Source organism: Heptranchias perlo, chromosome 1 (genome assembly GCF_035084215.1).
Source record: "Heptranchias perlo isolate sHepPer1 chromosome 1, sHepPer1.hap1, whole genome shotgun sequence".
NCBI classification, from domain to species: domain Eukaryota; kingdom Metazoa; phylum Chordata; class Chondrichthyes; order Hexanchiformes; family Hexanchidae; genus Heptranchias; species Heptranchias perlo.
In genome coordinates this window covers 113,052,936-113,076,938 of record NC_090325.1, presented here as the reverse complement: position 1 = coordinate 113,076,938, position 24,003 = coordinate 113,052,936, and the positions used below count along the sequence as shown (strand labels likewise).

General features: G+C 41.7%; 1 protein-coding gene across 1 annotated transcript in view; it reads right to left on the bottom strand.

The window, feature by feature from the left end:
- The window catches only part of LOC137308558 (collagen alpha-1(XXV) chain-like), a 170,493-nt gene that overhangs the window by 127,020 nt on the left and 19,470 nt on the right, over positions 1–24,003 (bottom strand). The window contains exons 8-12 of the mRNA XM_067977368.1: positions 21,876–21,902; positions 14,720–14,764; positions 10,102–10,146; positions 5,654–5,680; positions 5,476–5,520 (exon numbers count right to left, since the gene is read on the bottom strand). Of these exons, the coding sequence (XP_067833469.1) occupies positions 5,476–5,520; positions 5,654–5,680; positions 10,102–10,146; positions 14,720–14,764; positions 21,876–21,902 (189 nt within the window). The remainder of the gene's footprint in view (positions 1–5,475; positions 5,521–5,653; positions 5,681–10,101; positions 10,147–14,719; positions 14,765–21,875; positions 21,903–24,003) is intronic.

Genomic DNA, 24,003 nt, shown 5'->3' with positions numbered 1-24,003 from the left:
ACTATAAACAGCAAACAGAAATGATTAGCTTCCAAATAGAATGTACTCCAACACTTAAACTAATTTCTTGCTTTAAAAAAAGTGCAGTGATTCTCTATTAAATACATTAGTGCAGCTTCCACACTATGTAATAAAAAGGTTGGGGGTGAATTTCAGCAGGGCGATCTCTGCTTGTCTGATGAAAGAGCCACGGAAACCCAGGAAAAACAGTGTAAATGGTGTTTACCCCATTTGTCTTGGGGTTTTTACGGCTCTTTAGCCAAAGTTAAGGTGGACGAGTGGGAGAACCCCACAGAAATTCACCCCCTTCGTGTCAAAGAAGTTTCTTTCTCTTTTTGTAGATTTGATCTGAAATGCAGGAATTCTGGATGAAACAGATATGAAGAGTGGTGTAGTTACCACCAGCGATTATTCACATTGCTGCTTTGTTATAAAAATTGTGTGCAAAAGTGAAAGAGCTAAAATATTACAAATACATCTGTGAAGACCTGCTGTGCCGTGACTAGTGGGGCTCAGCACCCTGTACTCAGCCCACTGAGTACTCACTCACCTTTATTAAAAACAGGCCTGTTCTTCCGAGAACAATTGTAATACTATATGTTCACCTAATAAATATCACCTGTACCTGCTCTTTTAGATTATTTTGATGTTTTTAGAAGATGACGTAAAAACTATATCCAGCAATAAATAATATGTGAGCTTAACCCTCTCAGTGCTAAATATCTAACTACAGCTTTCAAAATACACAGGGCTCAAAATTCAGGGGTACCTGCTCCACCCATTGAAGAGGACCTTGACTTTGTCCCAAATGTGAGGGATGGGGTCACTTTACCATTCGGGGTGAGTGACCTGGGGTGGTGCAACAGATGCACCTTTACTCCTTGAATTGTGTGGGAAGGTCGAGATGGAACCCTTGCCTGCTAAAAGCCACGGGCAGAATTAAAGGGGTAGCCCAAGAACATCCCCAGACATGCCCATAAAACGGGTTGCGGTGGGAGGAGGACATCGCCCATTGGATATTGAGGTGTATCATAAACTAGGCAGAAACCCAGCAGATCCAGGCTCACTCTAAATTTCACCCCAACAACACCCCCAACCCCCGACACTGCAGGCGATCTGTCTGTTTTGTACCCTCCCATCACACCCAAAATTTTGGACCCACAGGTTCCATCACCAGCAGCAACATTTTTCTGTGTTTTCTTTAATTATAATTGTTCTTGGCTGTGTACAATAGATTGCCAATATTAGTCACAGAATACAGTATACATGGTACGGTATACATGCACATTGTGGTAGTGAGTGAACAACAGTAGTGTTGGTGGGTACTGTTGCCTTTGTGCCATCAGATCTTTGATGGTTACCCTAGTCAGATAGGGTGGAACATGCTTTAGCTGCTTGGTGTACAACCTATGTGGGGGTGCTGTCAATATGCCAACTAGCTGCTGGTAGTGGGCCAGAAACGAGAGGGGAAGAATATCTCATACTGGCAGGGGACAAATTCCCTGACTGTAAGTAAGTTCTGCGGAAACCGCTGGAAAACTTATCTACGGCTTCCTGCTTTGCCCTCACACCCCTCCCCCTCACTCCGTTCTGAGTGCTGTGCTTGGACTCACAGGGGTAGCTCTTGACGCTGTGCGATAAATCTAAAATAGGTGATAGCGTGTCCTTTTACATCTCTCCCTATTTTTATTTCCAATGAAGTACTACTCTGTAACTGTTTGTCGAGCACTGCAATCCCCGGTAGTGTCTTCTGCAAGGCTTGCTCTCAGGAATGATTCAATGCAGTGAACCACAAAAGATGGAATACGTGCCTGCAGCGGTCATTTCTCACAAAATGAGCTTCCAATTTCCAATGTATCACCATGGGCAATTGCCAAGGAGAGGGCAGGCACTTCTCCACAGGAAATGGGAAAAAAACAGACCATAAATGATCCAGGGGCATATTATATTATATAGTAACTAGAATTGCTGAGATCTAGTGAAGTGGAAATCAATGTTTTATTCCAGATACATTTATGAATTCTGAAAGATACAATTACTGTATTGGTCAATGAGTTTTTGCAAATCCTTCCATCAATAAGGCACCTCACAATCAGGGATATTACTTTCCTATAAATAACCAAGTATACAGCCGTTAACCTGGGGCCCATAACCGAGTTTATTTGAACTTGGCCTGGTTTGTACGACTGAGCCTAAGCTTTGTAGTGCTCGCTTTGTCATGAAACTGGAGGAGTGATTTTATCAGTTAAGGTTTGACTGAGGTTTGCTGGGAGGTTATCTGTTCATCCCCAGCTCTGAGATTTTAGCTTCAGAATATTTCATGATAACGAACTTTGCATAAGGGTGGAGGTATATGAAGAACTTTATTCACCAATGATGACAATTGCACTTCATTGTGGGAACTATTCCACCTTTCAGAGTTGCTCGTTCTCCAACCTACCCTATTTTTGGCCTACATAGGGCACTAACAATAGCTAAACTTGAAACCATTACCTAAAACCACACCCAGAAATCACAGGCCTTGTAATTTTATAACAAATGATCCATTTTTTTGACTGTACCTAACACCACTGTGGAGAAAATAGTACAGGTTTTGACTACCCCTTTTCTATGGCATGTGGAAAAATGATGTCCAGGGCTTTGGTTTGTTGGCAGTCTTCTGAATTTTACAACAATAGAAAACCACAGACTGCCTGAACTTGGATTAGTGTAAGCGTACATCATTTTGAATGTTAACATAAGCCTTATTCAACCTGTTCAGAGTTGATCCTGAAAAGATTCATCAGTACATCCGGATGGCTTATTTAAAATCACGGAAATGAGCTTTCCTATAAATGTATCAGAATTGAAGCAAAACTAAAAGTGTCAAAGAGCAATTACAGAAAAATTCTCTCAAGCGTACATGTTCCCTAAGACAGTTTACAATTTAGTCGTTATAAGAAGAGACAAAAAGCTGTGCTATTTTTCCAGTTACAGCAAGTGAATAATAAATGTGTTCTTTTCCAATACTGCAAAGGGCTGTGTTATTAAGCTCTTACCGTTATCTTTTCTTACATAACAATAACAGGATCATTGGAATCAAGTCACATTGGCCTTTAAGTTACGGTGTGTGAAGATTAGCGTATGGACACTTAACAGGTTTGTATTAAATTCCTTAGTCCCTTATTTTAATAGAGCCATTAACCTGTTTATTTGAAATGGGTTAATGCTTCATTTAAAACAGCGGGCCAAAGAATTTAATATAAATGCTTCAAGTGCTTCTAAGCTATTCTTCACACAGCACAAGGCCATTGACTCTTTACAGTTGACATAAAGGGGATATCTAATCTTGTTGCTAGTTCTTTGAGGATTTGCATTACATTTTTGTTCCAAAAGAAATATTATAAAGATGACTTTTTTTGGATAGGTTTTGTTTTTCACATATTCTTCTAATCCAGATTTATAATACTTAATACAAAGAAAACCTTGTTGAAAATGCTATATATTAACCATTATTTACATCCTGAAAGCTGAACATTTTGGGCTCAGAACATAACAATGATATGTTCAAGGGAGAATAGGTGGGATATTGAGATTTAGCTGCTCCACACCGCGTTAATACACCAAATTCACACAACTAAATTTAGTACAAAATTCCTGGTATAATAGTGGTATTTGCATTAAAGGATAGTTTTACATTGCCTGTGTATTTCCATACGCCAGAAACCTGGAGTAAAACAGAATTTGATGGAATCATTTCTTACCAAGTGTCGTCTTGGCTCAGTTGGTAACGCTCTCACCTCTGTGCCAGAAGAGTTCAAGCCCCACTCCAGGGCTTGAGCACTCACCTGCGTGGTCAGTTAGTCATAAAAGATCCCGGGGGTAATTTTCACCTTCACCACCTGGGTGGTAACCTGGCGGAGCGGATCGCCCGCCCATTGTAGAACAAGTCTGATTTTTCATCCCATTAATTTCACAATTTGAAGAAGAGCAGGGGCCTCCCCCAATGTCCTGACCAACAACTTTCTCTCAACCAATTCCACTGGAAACTGATTAACTTGATATGGTGGTGTAGTAGTTATGTAACCGGACCAGTAATCCATAGGCCTGGGCTAATAATCCACTTAGAACTTGAGTTCAAATCCCGAGAATGCATTAAAAAAAACTGGTCATTTATTTAATTTGCACCTTGTGGGATCTCACTGCATGCAAATTGGCTGTCATGTTTTCCTACATAAATTACTTCAAAAGTAATTTGTTGGATGTAAAGCGCTTTGGGGCGTCTTGAGAATGTGATAAGGTGGTATTTAAATGCAAGTTCCTTCTTCCTTTTCTTTCTATCTATTTGTGTTTTTTATGATGTATTAATTTGAGGGTATAAAGTTCTTGATAACACTGCACTTCAATTCATATCTTTTGACATTTGGTTTAGAAGCCCTGCAGCATCTTTGTGCCAGTTCACAGTGCCAGTATGGACTGTGTCAGCAGGATAATGTCAGGGAAGCAACTCACTGACATCCTGAAACCCATCCGTCTTGGGACCAATTAATGTTTTGAAAAGGATGCCGAGAACAATGTGAATCGATCAATCTCATGTCTTCTTTACATTGCCGGACTGCTTCAAGAAGTGGTCCAACAAGACAGTGTGAGGCTGCTGCTGTTGTGGAATCCATCCTGCTTACACTGCGAGTGGATCCCAAAGCAAGGAAGCAACAGACAAAAAAAAAATGTACACGTGCAGCGCTTTCAAAGTGAGAAACTGCACAGTTTCCTTGTAAGGACTCTATCCATCTGTGGTCAGAAAAGTTGAGGACCTATTCCTCCGGCAGTAGAATTCTGCCAGGAGCTGCTCTCTCTGGAGGTGCTGCTCAATTTACATTGCTCCTGCCATCCTTTTCAAAATATGAGATGGTCGCAGAACTAAAGGTGGAAGGGCTTCAGGGTGTCAGGGGCCCAGTGCCTCTGGAGGCAGTAGCCCCACTTCATTTATGTTACTGTACTGATGCCAGAACTGGGAATGCTGTGTGTGGTCGCACTGTAAAGTAAAAGGGCATCGGGCTTTCAAAAAATACGATAGAACTGATGAATGATTTGAATGTAATCGCAATCTGTTTCCAAAAAGTCAAATAACGATAAAAAGAAATTTTAAAACCTCAAGGCTTTCTTCAAGAATCTAGCAGCATCAAGATATTGGATCAAAAGCAAAATACTGCAGATGCTGGAAATCTGAAATAAAAACAGAAAATGCTGGGAATACTCAGCAAGTCAGGCTGCATCTGTGGAGAGAGAAACAGAGTTAATGTTTCAGGTCAATGACCCTTCGTCAGAACTGGAAGAAGTTGAAGATTAAACTTCAACTTCTTCCAGTTCTGATGAAAGGTCATCGACCTGAAACATTAACTCTGTTTCTTTCTCCATAGATGCTGCCTGACTTGCTGAGTATTCCCAGCATTTTCTGAAGATAGTGGATCAGTTGAGCATTATTGAAGAGTTTACCTTTCCTCCTTTGTCGCCCTTCAGTCCTGGCTTACCACTATCTCCCTGAGCAACAGAGGAAGGGGAAAAGAAGAGACGCACTTTAATAAAATGCTATCAGACTCACCTCAAATCAACAAAAGTAAATGCAATTAAAAAATTGCACAGAGTATAATAACGAGCAAAGCAGAGCTCTCACCTTAGCGCCATGCTCTCCAACCTCACCCTAATGAAAGGAAACAGCAGAAAGAAACAATCTGAATGTGAACAGGATAAAATGTAAGGCAGATTGAAAAAAACAATTCCGACGTTTCTGCTCATTGTGATGAAGAATAGAGGTTTTGGCCCCGATATTTACGGGGAGGCGGGGAGGGAGTGGGGGCACATGCCAGCAGCTGGGAAACCCAGAAATACCGGAAAGGCAGAGGTCCTACCGAATTTAATGGCAGGACCTCATCAGAATTTTTTTACTCAGTTTCCCACACGGCTGCTGGTCAGGTTGGAGGCCGGTCGGCTGCCGGGTGGGAAAGCCTGTGGTAGAAGGCAAGAGCTGGGGACCGCTGGGGTTGGTCCCCTGCAATCAAGAAGATCGGGGGCCATGGGGGAGGGGCTCAGAGCGCAACAGTGAGAAGGAGAGATCAACGGGGGGGGGGGGGGGGGGGGTAGAGATCGCGGGGGAGAGATAGAGATCTCGAGGGAAGGGTCGGCCCATCACGGGGAGGGATAGATTGCAGCGGAAGGTTTGCTTGAGAGGCTGCGGGGAAGCACTCCTGCTTCTCCTGGCCCACAAGCAGTGTTGGAGAAGCACTTACCTGCTGGATCTGGCAGCTCCCGCTCCATTCAGCTGTCAGGTTTCCCAAGCCCTGGGAAACCCGGCCGGCCAGTGTTAAATTTAAATTGCAGCCAAAATGTCAGGAACGCAGCCGCACTTACATATTGAAATCACTGATCCGACTCTCCAGAGCGGCCGCCCCCAAACCCACAGTGCTAAAAGCAGAAGTAGGTGCATTCGCGGCAGGTTGAGGTCAGGTTTCACATTTTTAACAACTTATCCCCAGCCCCCCAGTCTTCTCCCGCCCGTTATAGGGGGGTTAAAGTTCACCCCTTGACTCGAGAAAAGATAGGCATGTAAAGGGCCTATTGAATAGAAGCAGACTCTGATCAGAGAACATGCAATATTGCTTCCAAAAGATGAGTATCATCAAATCTCCTGGTGACTCTTGAAGGTTTTTAATATTGTTTCCGTATGGTGTTAAGCTGAAAAATCTTTTTCACGGTTTAGAAGTAACTAAAAATCAATACATTCTCTTATACCTCCCTGCATGAAGACGCATCACATTGTCTCCTACTCATTTATTCCCACAACCTGAAAACTGTGGAACTTCTTATTTCCCTCAGTCTTACCTTCCTCCTAAAATCTACAAGCTTTAAGCCCCAATTTTAACTCTGCCCACCTGGCAGAAACTGGGAGGCGGGCACTTAAAGTGGCTGGTGAGACTTACCCACACTGCTTTCTCGCAGATTCCAAAATTAACCTGCTCTTCTGAGCAGGTGAGAGGGACACCTGCCAGAAGGCAGTGGGTTCCTTCTTTAAATATGCAGATCAGGCTCCGGTGATGTCATCAGGACTCAACTGCAATTTTAACTAGAAGCCTGTGCGGGAAACCCTCCCCAGATCGCGATGTCCTCCTGAACCCCCTCCCAACTACTTACCTGAGTGCTGGGGCCCGTTGCTTTGGGTCCCTGGCAGGGGCCTCCTGATACCTGAAATCCCATTCTCGCCCACCGGCCAGCTACCGCTTCCCACCGGGTTCGGGTGGGAGACTGACGGGATCTATGAAGATGAGGCCCGGGAGTATAATCTGCTGTCTACCTCGGTCCCACCTGCACAACTCCCACCCCAGAGTTAAAATCGGGGGGTTAAAATCGTTGTTTCCTAATTTATCTCCATTTCTCTCCTGTCCTTCAACGTTAACATGTCCTGAACTTTGAGCCTTGGGCATTCACCTAGGGTTCTCAATAATAATAATAAAAAGATTGTTCCCTCAGAACATAAAGTTGTGGTACACACCAGTCTATGGTATTACTGGGTTTGGCAGCATTTTTGATATCCATGTCACAATTAAGTAAAAAGTAGTGTGAATTATTTTTAATACTCTGTGTGATCACACTAAATATATCTGGGGAGAAGTGAGCCTTCATTGTGGCTGCAGCTGATTTACAACTATCCCAATGTTGTAAAGTTTAGCCTTTGTTCTCTATATGGTTTCATGGTTTGATGCTGTATTATAAGCTTTTCTGGGAGTTGGCTCGAAATTTCAGTGCTGGCTCTTCAAGACTTGCAAAAGCAGTTCTACACCCAAATCACAAATATATATATTTTTTAAAACTGTACTTCATTTCAAAAATACCATTAAGTAATGTTCAATAGATTTCACAAATTTTACTTTATTAAGTAGAAGTTTACGGAATCGTGTGAAAGAAAATAAAAGTGTATAATTAAAGCTGACCAAGCCTTTCAGCACTCAGGGGTTAAAGAAAGGTACCTCAACTACAAATCATGAGGCACTTCATTAATATTTAAATAAAGTCCCAACTCCTTTTGTAGTTGCACCAGCAGCTAGTTTACCATAGTGTAAAATATGTCAGAGGACTGACCTCCATGGCCTTGAAATTACCTTGTGGGTTACAAGAGGATGAATGTTTTGTGCATTTACCTAAAATTCCTCTCTCCATAGCAGAGAGAGAAATTACTATTCCTCAATATAATTTTATGGTCCATGTTTTTTTTACTCCCACTAAGATTTTTTCCTACTTCCTTAAGTTCTCCTTCTCAACACCACCTCCATGCTAGAGTCCATAATCTATTAAAGAGGGTTGGCAGGCAACACATTTCAGGCCTCTGCTAACACCATTCTTTAACCAGCTGTGACCCAGTTTGACTTGTTCCCCGACTCCTTCCATTGCGCTGTTTAGATAATTTGGCTGCGATTTGAACTCATTGTTGTAGATTTTTCTCTTTACCGCCTGGTCATTAAGCATCGCCTCCACAAAACGTTGAGGTAAATCGGACGGGGAAGGCTGCTGGTTTTTTGCCTCTCCCAGGAGATTACCTGGCTGCGGGAGGAGGAGGGAGGAAGTGTTTGGTCACGATGCTCCGGCCATCATGATGTGTGGCAGGTTTGATGGACCAGCTGGTCTTTTCCTGACCATCAATTTTGTTTGTTCGTATGCTCATATAAGCCTGATTTTTCTTCCATTTTAAACCCTCTTTGAATTTTGTCCAGGTAGTGATTAGTGCCCAAATAGTAAAGACAAAAATCTACCCCACAGTGTAATGAATTGCGAGCCAGAATTCCTAGCTCGCCAGTCTGTTGGGCTGTGTGTAGAAATAGAATGCTCTGCACTAGCAGGATCTCCAACTCCATCTTCGAATGTACTGTGACATGAAGTGTTTTAATCAATGGCTATTTCACACAATATTCCAATCAGATTTTCAGAAATCCCTCAAAGTCTCAGCTTAGGTGCTAACAAAGGTGAGAAGATTGCGTAATATTACATTAACATTAAAATATTTACTACATGATTTACATGATAAGCCATTCTATGTTAATTGTTTTCAGCTCCTTACGGCCCACAGAGGCCCAGCGAGCAGGCCTGGGTCATCTGCAGCATTTGTCAGCTTTAAATGGGAAACTGAATGACTTCTGCCACATCACTGGTTAGCAGAGACAGCACCACTGGAAGCCCAGGGATGGAAATGGAACAATTAACAAAACCATTAACATTGCAATCACGATTTAAAAAGAAAGGGCAGATACTGGAAATCTGAAATAAAAAAAAGAAAATGCCAGAAATGCAGAGAAAGTCAATCAGCTTCTGAAAATGAAAAGCGAGTTAATGTTTCGGGTGAGACTCTTCGTCAGAGCCCACTGTACGTAGCCAGCAATTTTCTGTTTTTATTTAACATTCCTGAAAATCCTGATCTTTTTTTCCTGCCTCTAAGTGTTAATATTTACCCAAATAAATTAGATCATTATCCAAGGTTACAAAGGCAATAGTGTACATTTTATCTGAAAAAGTAAATTATTAATATATATATTTTTTTCTAAGTATTTCTTCTACTTTTGAAAACCATAGAAAATACAGCAAAACAACAATATCTAGAGTTGAAATTGCACTGTGCAACATTACTAACGGCTTTGATCTAAAATTTCTTTGTCCACATATTTTTTAAAAGGCATCAAATGGGTTAACTATTTCATTAAAATGCTAGACAAAGGAATTTCATTTGAATGCATTAACACATTTGTTATTAATATTGCACAGGTGCTTTCAAACCAGACCATGTTTTGAAGACAGAGCAATGCTCGCTATTTGTTTCTGACTGCATAACCCATAATACTACAGTGCCAAGGTTTTCTGACCAAAATGTCAAGGCATCAGTATTTTATTAATTTATTATTTAGTTGCCATTGAACATTTGGTCAGGATTGGAAAAAAACTGGCTGCTCTCTGTGGACCTGACCTCTGTCAGTGTCAGCATTATACCCTCAGTGTATTGTTTAGAATTAATATTTTTGGACCCATAATATTTTTTGGGCACAGTGCTTATAGGAATTAAGAATTCTTACAAATTAGACTAACCTTGGGACCTGGATCGCCATCCTTCCCAGGAAAACCGGGCTCACCCTAAAAAAAAGGTTAAATGAGCACAGTAGAAAAATGAAAGTTGTTTTTTGATGCATTACATCCTGAGTGTTATAGTTTTGACTTTTGCTCAATTTCAAACATTCAAACAGTTAAAATATTATTTGAAAGAAGTGTCCCACTCTCCCCTTTCTAAAGAGCTCTGAGACATTCCTTTACATGAAGAGCTCGATATAAAGGTAAGCTATTGTTATTAACACATAAAGGATCAGCTGGCCCAGTTAGCAAAAGTTGTTAAGCTCTTTAAGAGAATGGGAGACATATAGCTACATGGACAATACATCCTTCATGTATGACAGGACATTTTGTTAATCCATGAACAGTATCTGGGAGCACCAGTTATGTCTTCATGGTGTCCATTTCTCTGTTTGTTCATGAAATCTTTCCTTGCTGAGAAAAGACTTCTTGAGTGTGAGTTTGGAATGGTCTCCCCACTGCAGAATTTTCCAAAGTAAAGTGTTTTTTTTATTCGTTCATGGGATGTGGGCGTCACCGGCAAAGCCAGCATTTATTGCCCATCCCTAATTGCCCTGGCGAAGGTGGTGGTGAGCCGCCTTCTTGAACCGCTGCAGTCCGTGTGGTGAAGGTTCTCCAACAGTGCTCTTCTACTGTTAGTCCAGTTCATAATGAATAAAATACCAGTGGAAGAAAGAACTGTGTGTGTCCTCCTCCACCCCTGACAAATGGTTGCAATATTGCGGGGAGGGTGTGGGGAGATGAAGGGGTGAAAATTTACAAACAACCACAAAGGATTCCAGCAAAACACTGGGGATGGCATGAATACATGTATAGTTACTGAGGGAAAGAGAGAGACAACAGGGCAGTGGGATTAGTTTTAGATTGCTCTAGCAAAGAGCCAGAGCAGGTACGATGGGCTGATTGGCCTCCTGTGCTGTAAAATTCTTTTGGTTCCATGGCAGGAAAATGAGTGGGAGTGAATTATTATTTAAAAACTCAATTTCGAAACTGCTACTTTTAAATTTAATTAAAAAAGATTGAAAGAACACTACTGGGACAAAGAAAAGGCAGGATATCCTGTTACTGCTACTGAATCCTGCCACATTGTTACAGGTTTTGGAAGAAATGTAAGTCAGACAGTGGGATTTTCACTATATTATATGGTATAATGAGACCCATGTAGACAATAGGATTGAACTAATAAAAGTGTCTCATAAAAACTGAAACCAGCCGTGACGATGGACAGAAGATCAATTAAAGCTTGTATTAGAAAAGCTATTGCCTCATGACTCAAAACTAAAACACAACGGGACACAGGTAAGGAAAGTAAAAACAACTGCATCTTCAGTTTTATTGAAAACAGAGCACATTGTGGTGGTCACAATTGAGATTTTACCTCAACCAGTTGAAAGATATCCTATTGTGGCTAATACCACTGTCAATTGTTTAGCTTCAAAGTTCTTTAATAATGAATGGCTCTCTTTTGTAATTGTCCAGACACACTCATCACTCATTGCTTCCTGGAATAAGATAATTCTGGTGCATCCCAGCTCGATCTGTTTGATCCAATCACTTAATCATCTCATTTGTTAGACAGAAACATACCAGTTCTGCGTCTTGTCTTATTTAATACAAACCAGATTTGCTTTTGCATTTTGCGACTACATTCGTGGAACAATTGTTAGTGTTTATCTGTTGATGAAGCCGTTAGTGACTTCATACTGCTGAAATCATTCCCAAATTAGCAAAGTCTGGAAACTGCTCCATTTCCAGGATTTTTCCTGAAATAAATACTACCCACTGGGTCACTCCTCTACACTGAGTTGGTGGAGCTATTCCTGGGGTTGGGCAGCTATGGATTGGCTCGCAGGCCAGTCACAAGGGCCTGCTTCTAGTAAAGTAAATAGAGCTGCTCTGTGACCTATGCATGCCTGTAACCCTACAGGGGTCATTTTCCCGCGTATACGCTGGTGACAGGGAATCTTGGCGAGTGGTCTTTGGATATTGGAAAATGGCAGATAAGCTGCCTATGATGTTACGATATCACCAGCGCTAACTTGGAAAATTCCACCCCCCCACCCCTGTTGCTATACTTTTTAAGACAGTGATGGTGACAGTACTTTGTAGAGAAAATACACCCTCCGACTTCCCTTCTTGTTTATGGCCAAAGCAAAAGCAAATACACCAGGGTTCACCTTTTGGACCTAACTGAGAGTCTTGTGGGATTCTGTGGTCTCTCCCATTATTAGCTATCCCCAGTGTGCAAAGAATATCACTCCTGTTACTGTGTGTTTAAAGTGATCTTTATTTTGGGGAACGAGGCAAATCATTTTTTATGTGCTCAAGGTGATGGATGTTCATAATGGGCAAATAGAATATTTTTTCCACATTTTATACTGTGTGTCAGCATCATGAAGTTCCAGATCAGGTATAGCAGGACAGGTTACATGTGGAATGAGATTCCCCACCCTCTACTTCACAAAGCAAAACCACTTCACAATGGTGATATTTGCATTTCCTATCCTGGCTGTCCTTTTGCTTTGTCTGAGTGAGCTATTGCTTGATTAAAGGCACATCTTGATATGGGCTCATGCTCATAAGGAACTGGATTGAGACTGCTCATAACACATAGGGCGCTAAACTGGACCATGTAGCGCCCGTTGTTTCAGTGTTACACGGCCTCTCCGACATCCAAGATGGCGTCTTGGACACGCACGCACGTTTCCAGCGTGACGTGCGCCGGACGCCATCTTGGTATTGCAGTTAGCGCAGTCACAGGGACAACGAACGCTAGAATCATGTAAAGTAGGGAGAAAATTGCTTCAATCAGTGTGCAACGCTGATTTAAAGTGATAGACATCATTTTGGGACTTAACGCTCAACTCAACGCACAGTCTTAACCCTGACCATCTGAACGTGTCTTAGAGTGCCTGGAGGACCCCTCACTAGCGCTATTTAAAGGGACCATGAAGGATTTACAGGTTAGTGGCTGGATTATTGCTTCTGGCTGCCGAGACATTTGTAACTGTTTTTGGAGGTCTCCTAGACTTCAATACTAGGACACGGGGACATAGCCTAACATTTCGAGCCGGGACGTGCAGGAGTGAAATTAGGAAATGCTTCTACAGGCAAAGGGTGGGAGATGTTTGGAATGCTCTTCTGCAGAAGGCAGTTGATGCTAGCTCACTTGTGAATGTTAAATCTGAGATTGATAGATTTCTGTGAACCAAGGGTATTAAGAGATATGGGGCTAAGGCGGGTATATGGAGTTAGGTCACGGGTCCACCATGATCTCATTGAACGGTGGAACAGGCTCGAAGGGCTAAATGCCACTGCCACTTGCTACCTCCTGATATGCGCCACCTTCTCCTGCAAGAAAGCGGGACGTGTGTCTGGGTGATGTGCCTGTCATGGTTGAATAGCTGTCTGTGTGTGTGGCCTGTGAGTTGTGGGTGGGCAGCTTGAAACAGTGGTAATGTGTAAGGGTGAGAGGAAGCATCTGGTTGGAAGAGTTGAGTACTGATGGGAAGAGTGAGTTTGTTGGTATGTGGGTGATGGGGGGTGCAGTGCGTGGTGCAGTTGGTAGGAGTCACCACTTGATAGTTGACCGCACTCATCTTGCCCACTCATGTCAAAGCATTGAACTTCTTCCTGCACTGCATCCATGTTCATGGTGCTGTGCACCTGGCATTGACTTCGTCCCCCGCTGCCTCCCACTGCCTTTTGGATATGTCTGGAGGGCCTCTTGTTCCCCCCCCACCACGGATATAGGATGTCCCTCTTTCTTTCCACCTCTTGGACCAAGGCCTGTACTGCATCAGCATAGAACCTTGGTGCATGCACTGTCGCAGGCCTGGTACCAACTCAGATCGGCAGATTGGTGAGATCTGGCATGCAGATTGGAGGAAGTGGGATTTAGTCGTGCGCAACCTTTATTTAATGTTTCAACACGACTTATCAGTGTGCAAACATAGGGATGGGGCCTGCATCTGTGTTTCATGTGTGCGATGTCTGATCTCCGTTCAGACTCTGTGCAGACAGTAGACTGTTATTTTCAGCCAATAACAGGTCCCAGCTACCTTTAAGAGATTTCTAAGAAACATCCTCCCTTTAAGAGATTGCACTCCCCCTGGTGGTGGAAAGTGCAAATTGCATTGATTTCACGTGCAAGGCCTGGAAAGGAAGGCTGATTGCAGTTAAGTCCTCGGCCCGGCTGAAACTTGCATCCTGCCTGCGCAGGGGTCCCTGGGTGTGGGGTAACAGCACATCACGCTATCTATGCCCAAAAACGGCCCTTATCCAATTTTTCCCCCATAGAATTCTCACAATGTACAGAGTGGGCTGGGTTCAAACCCAGGTCACAGAGGCAAAAGGACAAAACTTTAATTCACTATCACACCCAGCACCTCAATTACTGCTAACTTAATTAAAAAGTGTAAAGTGACTAATCAAATACTTTGACCATTATATCGAAGCAATCAATGCAATTCATTCTAATTTAGAAAAAAATAATGTTGCAGCAGTCTAGCTGGATTGAGAAAGGTGCACTGATTGAACACCGCATGTATTGTGTTAAGGTGAGAGTGCGGATGCTCACCTGTTGTCCGTGAAAGCCAGGAACACCAGTGACTCCTATAGAGCCCTACAGAGGTCAAAAATAAAAAAAAAACAACAAATTAATAAATGGAGGGACAAACATGATATACTATAAAGATAAAACTGCAAATGTTGGAAATAGACAACAGATCCATAAGATCTGCAAAATAAAAAAGGTTCTGGTGTGGACTCTTTGTCAGACCTGTTCTAAGATTTATATTTCCAGTATTTTCTATTTCTAATTCATGTTATTCCATGTTACTAACAATTTGACAGAAACAGCAGAACTATCCAGGCCTTTTGTAAACTGCTCCAAACATTGCATGGTTTGACCTGAAAGGTCCACTTTATTGGCTTGTGGTTAAATTGAGAATTCCACCAATTAAACTGCCAGACCGCGGTCATATGAGGGCTTGTTCCTGTTAAGTTTTTACTCAATTTTCCCTTGTTCTGATTTTCTTAGACCATCCACCTCTTCCAGCTGTGGGGTCAGATGGGAGATCTGCTCTCAGGCCTCTGTCTGTGCAGCTCTCCAGCTGGCTCAAGGAGGTGGCTGTTTGCTCCCCTTGTGACTTCCTCTTCCTTCCTGTGATGAACAAAACAGAAGAGGAGGGGGGTGGGGGAGGGGGGTGGGGGGGGGGGGTGGGGGGGGGTGGGGGGGGGGGGGTGGGGGGGGGTGGGGGGGGGGGGTGGGGGGGGGGGGGTGGGGGGGGGGGGGGGGTGGGGGGGTGGGGGGGGGGGGGGTGGGGGGGGGGGTGGGGGTGGGGGGTGGGGGGGGGGGGTGGGGGGGGGGGGTGGGGGGGGGGGGTGGGGGGGGGGGGGGGGGCGGCGATCTCTGGCCTGTGTTGGTGCTCCAAGAAGCTGTGCTACTCCATTGCTCATTAGAAGCCATTTTAATAAAAGAGGGTAGATGAGATCGTAATTAATATGCTACAGGCCACACAAATGGATTTAAGGGAAGAAGTGTCGCATAAGTACCATTCCTGCCATGCACTCAAAGCGATGGCAATGTGCTTGAAGTTATTTGTCATTATTTTTCTAAAAAGAAAGACTTGTATTTACATGACATCTTTCATGTCCTCAGGGCAGAAGAGTTTTCACTGTTGATGATCTATGATTTAAAGAACTCTGTGCATTCTGCAGTAGCAAAGCACCCATTACATTTGAGCCTAGAAATGACTATATGCAATATCAGCACATAAACACTAGGAATGATTCCATAATCCAATGCTTCCCACAAAGTCTGTTCCCCACTGGATCACGGAATCACCCCTTTAATGCATTGCATTCATGTGGCATTATTTAAATTTGCTAATTTAACAGAGGATTTAACAGGGGTAATTTTAACATTTGGTGAGTGTAAATGATGCGATATTGGATTGGCCACCCATCAAAAGCCTCTGCTTATCGACTTCAATGGACAGGAAAATCAGGAGAGGTGTATAATGGCCAGCCGATCCAATATCGGCCCGTTTACACTGTCAGCAAAAGTTAAAATTACCCCCAACCTGTGTAAAATAAACGTGTTAATACCTTTGTTAAGGAAGCAAATATGCTAATGGCTTGAACGCTAATATGTTTTTTTGGGTCAGTTTTCATGTATAATTTTTTGAAATTTGTTGTGACATGCGCACACAAATGGCATCAATGTTCATTCCTATCTTTCCTGCCCTTGTTAGTGTGTCCAGCATCATCCTTATACCAGCCGACAACTTCACTTTAAACCATACAATTCTTGATGCGTAATAGACCAAAATAAAGCAATGATATGCAATTTATCACAAATAAAATTGTACAAGTACTTTATTCTCTTTTTAAAACATTCTTTTTCATGTAATGTTCCTTTTTAAAATTATTTGCCAACTTTGGTCTGCCTGGTCTACACACCTCTGCTGCTGAAAGAATAGGTGGACCCTCAGACTGCCAGCAATGCCTCCTGTAACTGGCCACCACGAAGAACTGGAGTCCACCAGGCATCACCTCCACTCTGATTTTCCTTTCCCTTGTGGGAAGAAGTTGCACCTTTCACTACACTTGTCCTTCACTCTGTGGCTCTCAGTATTAGTGCTCCAGTACTAAGCGCTAAAGTATCTCCAGCATTTTGTTTGCCATTATTTTCTCTTTGCTTTCCTTTTTAATGTTCTGGTGTGCTAAAATCTGAGATTTATGTTACAGCGCTGTTTATCTAACCAGCGTCCATCTGCCAGCACTAACTCCTGCCTAAATGACTTCAAACTCCTCATGAGAGGAAGTTGCTGATAAAGTTTGATTAAATCACGATGAGGAACATTAAGTAACTTCCTCTCGTCAAACACTGGGTTCTTTTTCAAAATCGCCAATCTGGGGATATCCATGTACCTTATCCAGGGTGAGCTCCAAAACCAAATTAAAAATCCAATAATATCCAAATTGGATGGATTAGGAAACTTTCCTACTGGAAAGATGCAATGGAATTTTGCCTTGTTATTTTATCATTCTAAGCACACATAATATCATATTATCTTGATATAGCCATGTGAGTGCCATACAACATGCAAAAGGTCAGCTTATCTCCATCACACCGTTTGCTTTTTGTAACAGTAGCAGGGAGATCGCGACAGCTATCTGTTTTAAAACATTATTTTATTGTTATAGTGTTGTGTGCATTTGATCTCCTTAACACTTTAATAGTATCTGTACATTCAATCTCCATAGCAGGTTCATGAGCTATGTCTGTACCTGATCTTCCTGACAGTCTAGCAATACAGGCATGTCAGAGTTCAATAGCAGTCTAGGAGAGAACAAATGTGTTTGATCTCCCATATGGCTCAGGGAGCTATATATCTGATCTGTTTGGTTTCTAAGGTAGTCTGGACCCTGAAAATCTGTGGGTTGCAATCTCCACAGTTATGCCAGAATCGCTCCCACTGGTGCCCTCCAGCGTTGACCCTACCAGAGTTTGTGGGGTCAGCAAGAGGGTATCTTATTTACATGGGGCAGGTGGGTGCCTACACCCCTACAGGTGCATCTCTGGGGCCTACCTTCCCCATGCAGCTGGAAAATCTGGCACCTGCTCACCATTGGGTGGGGCGGGGGGATGGGGAAGGGTTACTCATGCTCCTTGCTCCTTCTTCGATGACCCACTTAGGACCATCTGGAGGTTTGTACACCTCAACTCATTAGGCATTCCAGCCTCCGGTATCTCTTGAATGACCTGGGGCAGCAGGAACTCTGCAGGCTCTGCCCTCCAAACGTAACTGATCCCTTACAAAGCAGGCTGGAAAATCCTGGGAATGATGGACATCTGGCACAATCTGATCCCTGGAGGGGATTTCCACTGGAGTTACAACGGAGTCTGGCACAACTCCCAAGGAAATTTGGGGCCCTGTTCTCTGATGATTTAGGTGATTGGTAAAGAAGGGAAGTTCATTGAAAGAACTGAGGATATAAATAATAGGCAGGCAATCTGACATGAAGTTAATTATGCCACTTTCATAAATTTGGATTATTTTCAGGGAAATAGGAGAGACTGGCTGCACCTAAATAAATAAGAACAATGAGATTTGGTTTGCAGTATTGGTGCAGCCATCGAGAATCATTTTAGCTAGATAGATGGATGGGTGCAACGGGTCGGAAACTGGATCCCGAATGATGTTGATCAAAGAGTGGAAAGTAGACACAGTAACTCAGAGAGACATACATGAACCGGATATCAGAAATAACGAGACGCCAAGGGGCAAAAGAGGAGGCAAACCTACAAAAAGTGTATAAAATGAATGCTAGAAGCATTAGGAATAAGATACCAGAAGTTGAGGTTATTGTGGCAGAAGGGAACTACAATATAGTAGGACTATCAGAAACATGATAAAGTACAGAGGATGGTAATGAGCATACTGTGATATAGAGCGTTCAGAAAAGATAGAGTAGGTATGAAAGGAGGCGGTGGAGCACTATAGTCAGGGACACAAGGGAAGTTAAAGAAGTTGATCCCTGGGAGGTGGAATGAATTACTCTGATTTGCTATCTTTTGCATGAAAAAGGAAAAGCAAAACTAGAGGTATATTACAGACCGGCAGGTCAAGAAGAATAAGGAAGACAGTTGGTTTAAGAAGAGATAAGAAGGGTATGTGAGAACAAGAAGATTATTTTAATAGAAGACTTCAATCAACTGAATATAAATTGGGAATACCCAAGTAGCTTGGTGTCCAAATTGGTAAATGAACTGCAAACTGTTTCATGACTCAGTGTGCCAGGAAAGCCACGAGAGGCAGTTCATGACTTGGTAATGGTAAGCGATCCAGACAACATATAGGAATTGGAAGTCATGATACCCTTAGTGGATAGTGATGATCATCATGATCATGTTTGAAGTCAATGGAAAGGAAAATTGGCGAGATGTATTGTGGGCGGCTGATCCGCTACCGGCCATTTTGTGCCCCTGTTGAAGTTGAATTTCACCCCCTTAGCGTAGATGAACAGAAAGATCTAGAGGTGCAGATACGTAGATCTTTAAAGCTGAGATTTTAGGTAAAAAAGGTCATAAAAAGGCAAATAAGATTTTATATATACAAGCATAAAATATAAAAGGAAGTGATGTTGAATTTGTTCAAGGCATTAGTTAGGCTATAATTGTTGTATTCTGTGCAGTTTTGGACACCTCATTTTAGGAAGGATATTAGATCATTGGAAAGGGTACGTTGAAGATTTATTAGAACAACACCAGAAATGAGAGGTTATAGTTATAAAGAAAGACTTGAGATTTGGGACTTTTTCCACTGGAATAGAGAAAGTTAATGGGGAACTAGTAGAAGTTTTCAAAATTATGTAAGGTCTTGAGAGGGTAATTAGTAAAGGAATATCACTGGAGAACAAAGAGGAAGTTGTAAGATTTTTTTTCATCAGGAGGATTATTAGAACAGAAAATGCTGTGGTTATTGAGACCAAGACTATAACATCATTTAAAAGGGGATCTGGATAAGTATTTGAAATAGCGGAATATAAAAGGATAAAGGGAAAGGCGAGGGAATTAAAATGGATAGCTCCAGCTGAAGATCTAGCACCAACATAGGTGGGATGGACTGAAGGGCCTCATTCTGTGCTATACTTTCTATGATTGATGACTTTATTTGTTACATCAGCATGTCAGGTCCTAGCTGCTGTCATAGGAACAGATTTACTAAGATCAAAGATGTTAATTTTCAAGCAGTGTCTAATTTTCAATACGTTTAAGAGTGAAATTGCCATCTAATCATACTACTGAGTCATTTCAATTTTTACGATATAATTTTAAACTCCCTGTCTGCCACCATCTTTTACAGCACTGTATATTGGGCTGTGCTTATGAATGATTTCCTGGGACAATTCATCGTATTTCAAATTACAAAATTGACATTATTAAGATGTTTAACAGTAAATGGTAACTTTTTCAAAACTGCCACGATAATAAATAGTCATCAACATATTGAACCAAACCCAAATTCAAGCTAACTCTCTAATTTTATTCGTTCAGTCAAACCAAGTCAAATTCAACTTTTCCCTGCTTGGTTCAGATTTAGCATGGATGAAAAGATGTTTTGAAATTCTCCACAAGTTAAAGTGGGGCATAGATGGCTTTCAATAACATGAGACAGTCCACAAAGAGATATAGGTGCGGATACATAAAACCCCATTGATGTGCACTTTTTTGAGGGGCAGGAGGTGCCAGGGAAGCCATTTTTTGTTGAAAAGGAACATGGTTGTCTAGGTTTGAGATTAATTTTAGTCACAATAGGGTATGTCCAAACCAAACCTCAGTTGATTGGCTCATCAGCCCAGCAATCAACCTGTATTTATATCTAATGTGCTTCAAAACATTAAAAGCTTTCAGTAAATATTGCACAGATAGATTTTTCAATTTATAATGACATTTGTTGTTCATCTCAATTTACTGACAAATCCAGTCTTCCCATTACATATGAATAGCTTTTTGAATGATTTCCAGTCTGCTCTGCCAATATTCCTAGCAGGAGGGGTTTTTGTGAGTGTTGCTCATTTTTCTAATTGTCTCTTTATTTTTTGATTATTTCTCTTCAGTTCTATCTCTCACATTCATTGTTTTTGTTTCATGTAATGGCACACTTGAAGTAACGAATCTCACTGGTAAATTGAGTACAAAGGTAACATATCCTACACATTCTTCCTCCTCCCAGCAATCTCATTGTGCTGAAATCAAGACTCATCACATTGTTTCCTACTCTAACTCATTCTTTTCCAAGACCTCAAAACTATGGACTCCTGTCAGTCTTTTACAATCTGATCTTGGAGACATTGAATGGTTACCTTCATCTCGGTTTCTCAACTTAAAGGAAACAAGAGCTCAATGTATCATGGAGTTGCATTCCATTTTATTTGAGACTTTCTATAAATACTTTTAAAACTCTGTTTGCCTTTAAACATTTTGTGCAGCCAAAAAAAGGGAAAAATAAACATAGAACAGAGCGATGACTACTGATTTTTTAAAACCACTTTCGTTTTTATGGAAGGGTTTCAGAGGCATACTTCCAATGGCTGGTGGTTCGCCGCAAGGTAAGAATATACTACTGACGTTCTTTACGATGTGGTAATGAAGAAATCCCATAAATCGTGTGTTGAGTTTACCAAAAAAAACTGGCAGCCAATTCTGATAACTGTAAAAGGTGCTGACAGAAGGCTCAGGAAGTCTGTCATCAAGTTACCTCAGAAACAGGAAAACACCAGCGGCTCACTGATCACAGCAAAACCAAAATCCATTCATCAGCGACACATAGAAAGTTTTGCTCAGTATCAATCATATGGCAGTGATCTATTAAGCTTAGTTTGGGTTGATGCAGAAACTGTATCCTCCATACATGTTTCAAATTTAAATTCCAGAGTTTTGCCAGCATTGGAATAGGAAGACCAATAACTTTCTTTTTAAAAAAAAATCTTTTAACATATAAGTTCTTAAGACAGACTCAAACCAGCCTGGATATTTTAACTTGAAATTCATATAATGGAGAAATTAAAAATGTTATACATCATACAATACTGTGTAGTTTTGAAAAAGTGCTACAATTGCAGAAATAATTATGTACTAATTCCTGAACTACAGTAGCCCATTTCCTTCAGGGTCTGGGTCAAGTGTTGGCAATAAACAGTTTGATTGCTTCACAATATTGTACCTTTTGTCCTGGTGGCCCCTGGGGTCCCTAGAAAAACAAAGACACATTAAGGCATTATTATTATTATTATGGTGATAAGTTTACATAAATGATCAATTTTTAACATCTAACCATGTAAATGTTACAATAAAGCTTCTCATACCGGCTAGCATGTTAAGGACACAAAAACCTGAAGATGATAGTCATTTAAATGGTCCAAGAGAAAAGCTATTTGTTCTGCGAATAAAGTCAGCTGCTGAAATGTGATTTAGGTTATAACTTTGCCCAACAGAATTCCAAGGAGTGACAGGCTTGGTTCACCAAAGATGTCTAATCCATTCCAGTTGGATCCCAGTGGCAGCTTGCGACATTCCATTCTTATGTTTGCCACAGTGTTGAATGAACCTTTGTCGTATTTTTTCTTGTTAATGAAGTAAGCATGCAAGACATTTGGTTAAACAGTAACATATGCCAGTCTCAGAAACGACTCAAAAGTATAAATTAGATACAGTAGACTCTTATTTATTCAAAGCCCAGTTAGCTACGAACTTTGTTCATTTCAGGCATCACACAAAAAGGCCTTCAACTATTTTTTTTTCTCTCAGGCTTAATGGACCTAACCATTTTACCAGAACTTAAATGAACTTGCTTTCATTAACTTTGCTATTTCCAGTGGCAAGAATTCATGAGCCTCATGAAACAGCACCCTGTGATCCAATAATCACCATACACCTGGAGCACATACTGCAGAATTTGACATTTGCATGGGAAGAGAATGGTTGAAAGGAGATACAGCACTAGTTTGTCTCTCTTGAATGAAGATTATTATTTAGGGTTGGAAGCTTGATTATGTGATCCGAAAATTCTACAGATAATCTAGAACGAGAAAATGATCCTACTTCAGATTTAATTTTTTTTTAAAAACCAGTTTGCCAGGTGGGACAAAGAGATCAAAAACATGTCTTGGCTCAGTGTAATTCCTTCAAAAAGATGATGACGGTGCATCCCATAAGTGGACATCTGTTTCTGGCTAAAGCAAGGCATTTATATTGCCACACAATGTTACAGAAGTGAAGACAAGTTTCAAGGCCAACTCTTGATGCGTTTGGCAACTTTTTTTCAAGCCAGTTCCTTCAATGGCTATCAATTCAGTGTCAGACTTTAATGGGTGATGAGGTGATTTTGTGAGATGTTGGAAATGGTACTGTTAGAAAGTAAAAAGAGTAGTGATCAGCTACAGCTGTGTAATTGATGGAACCAGCTGCGTTTTCAATTGATAGCTGGCACAGCCCCTTTCAGAGGAGCACGGCGTCATTTTATGAAATGAAGTCTCTCAAAATCTCGGTTGCATTGGATTGCCCTAATACTATGGAGTGTCAAACAGTGGCATTGACACTCAGCAGTATTAATAAAACAAGGGTAAAACATTTTCAATATTTCAAATATATGAAAATGGAGAAAAGCTTAGGTGGAGACTGAGATTTTGAAAAATTAGTTTCAAGACTTGTGATGGTGTTCTGATCAAATGTGTAACTTCCATCAGATCACCATGCATTAAAGTCAGTTCTCAGCTGCACCGCTGGATAGAGCACCATAGAAGCTGAACAGTGATTCCTCTTGGAAGATGGGAATGGAAAACTGACACCATCTGGCACTCTGTTTCTTGCTAGCCAGTCTTGGAGTGCTATTAATGGCAATCATAGAAAAGTCCAAGGCCATGGCCATGGTAGGACACCCACAAATGGTTTTTTGCAATGCACTGGGGTCAGCTACTAGTACGGATGCCGCATTGAACCTACTGCATCTGTCCCTGCTGAACATGATCCCAGGATATAGGGCTCAATTTTACGGGGAAATTGCGGGTGTGTTGGGGGAGGTGGGCTCCGAAAATCGCAGAAATCCTGTTCGGGTTCGGCAGCCGGCTCCAACCCGCAGACTTCCGAGTTCCCCACGGACGCACCTGTGTGCGCGCGGGCGTCCCGAATCCGGAAGTCCCGCTGGCTTTAATTGCTTTAGTCAGTAATTTGGTTTGCTACTTTCTGATTAAACTTATCAAAATGACTTAAATCTCTGATGCTTTTTATATTTGTCTGGACCTTTGAAAAACACACCTCTGTGTCACTGTTATGATCTTAAGATAAACTTTCCC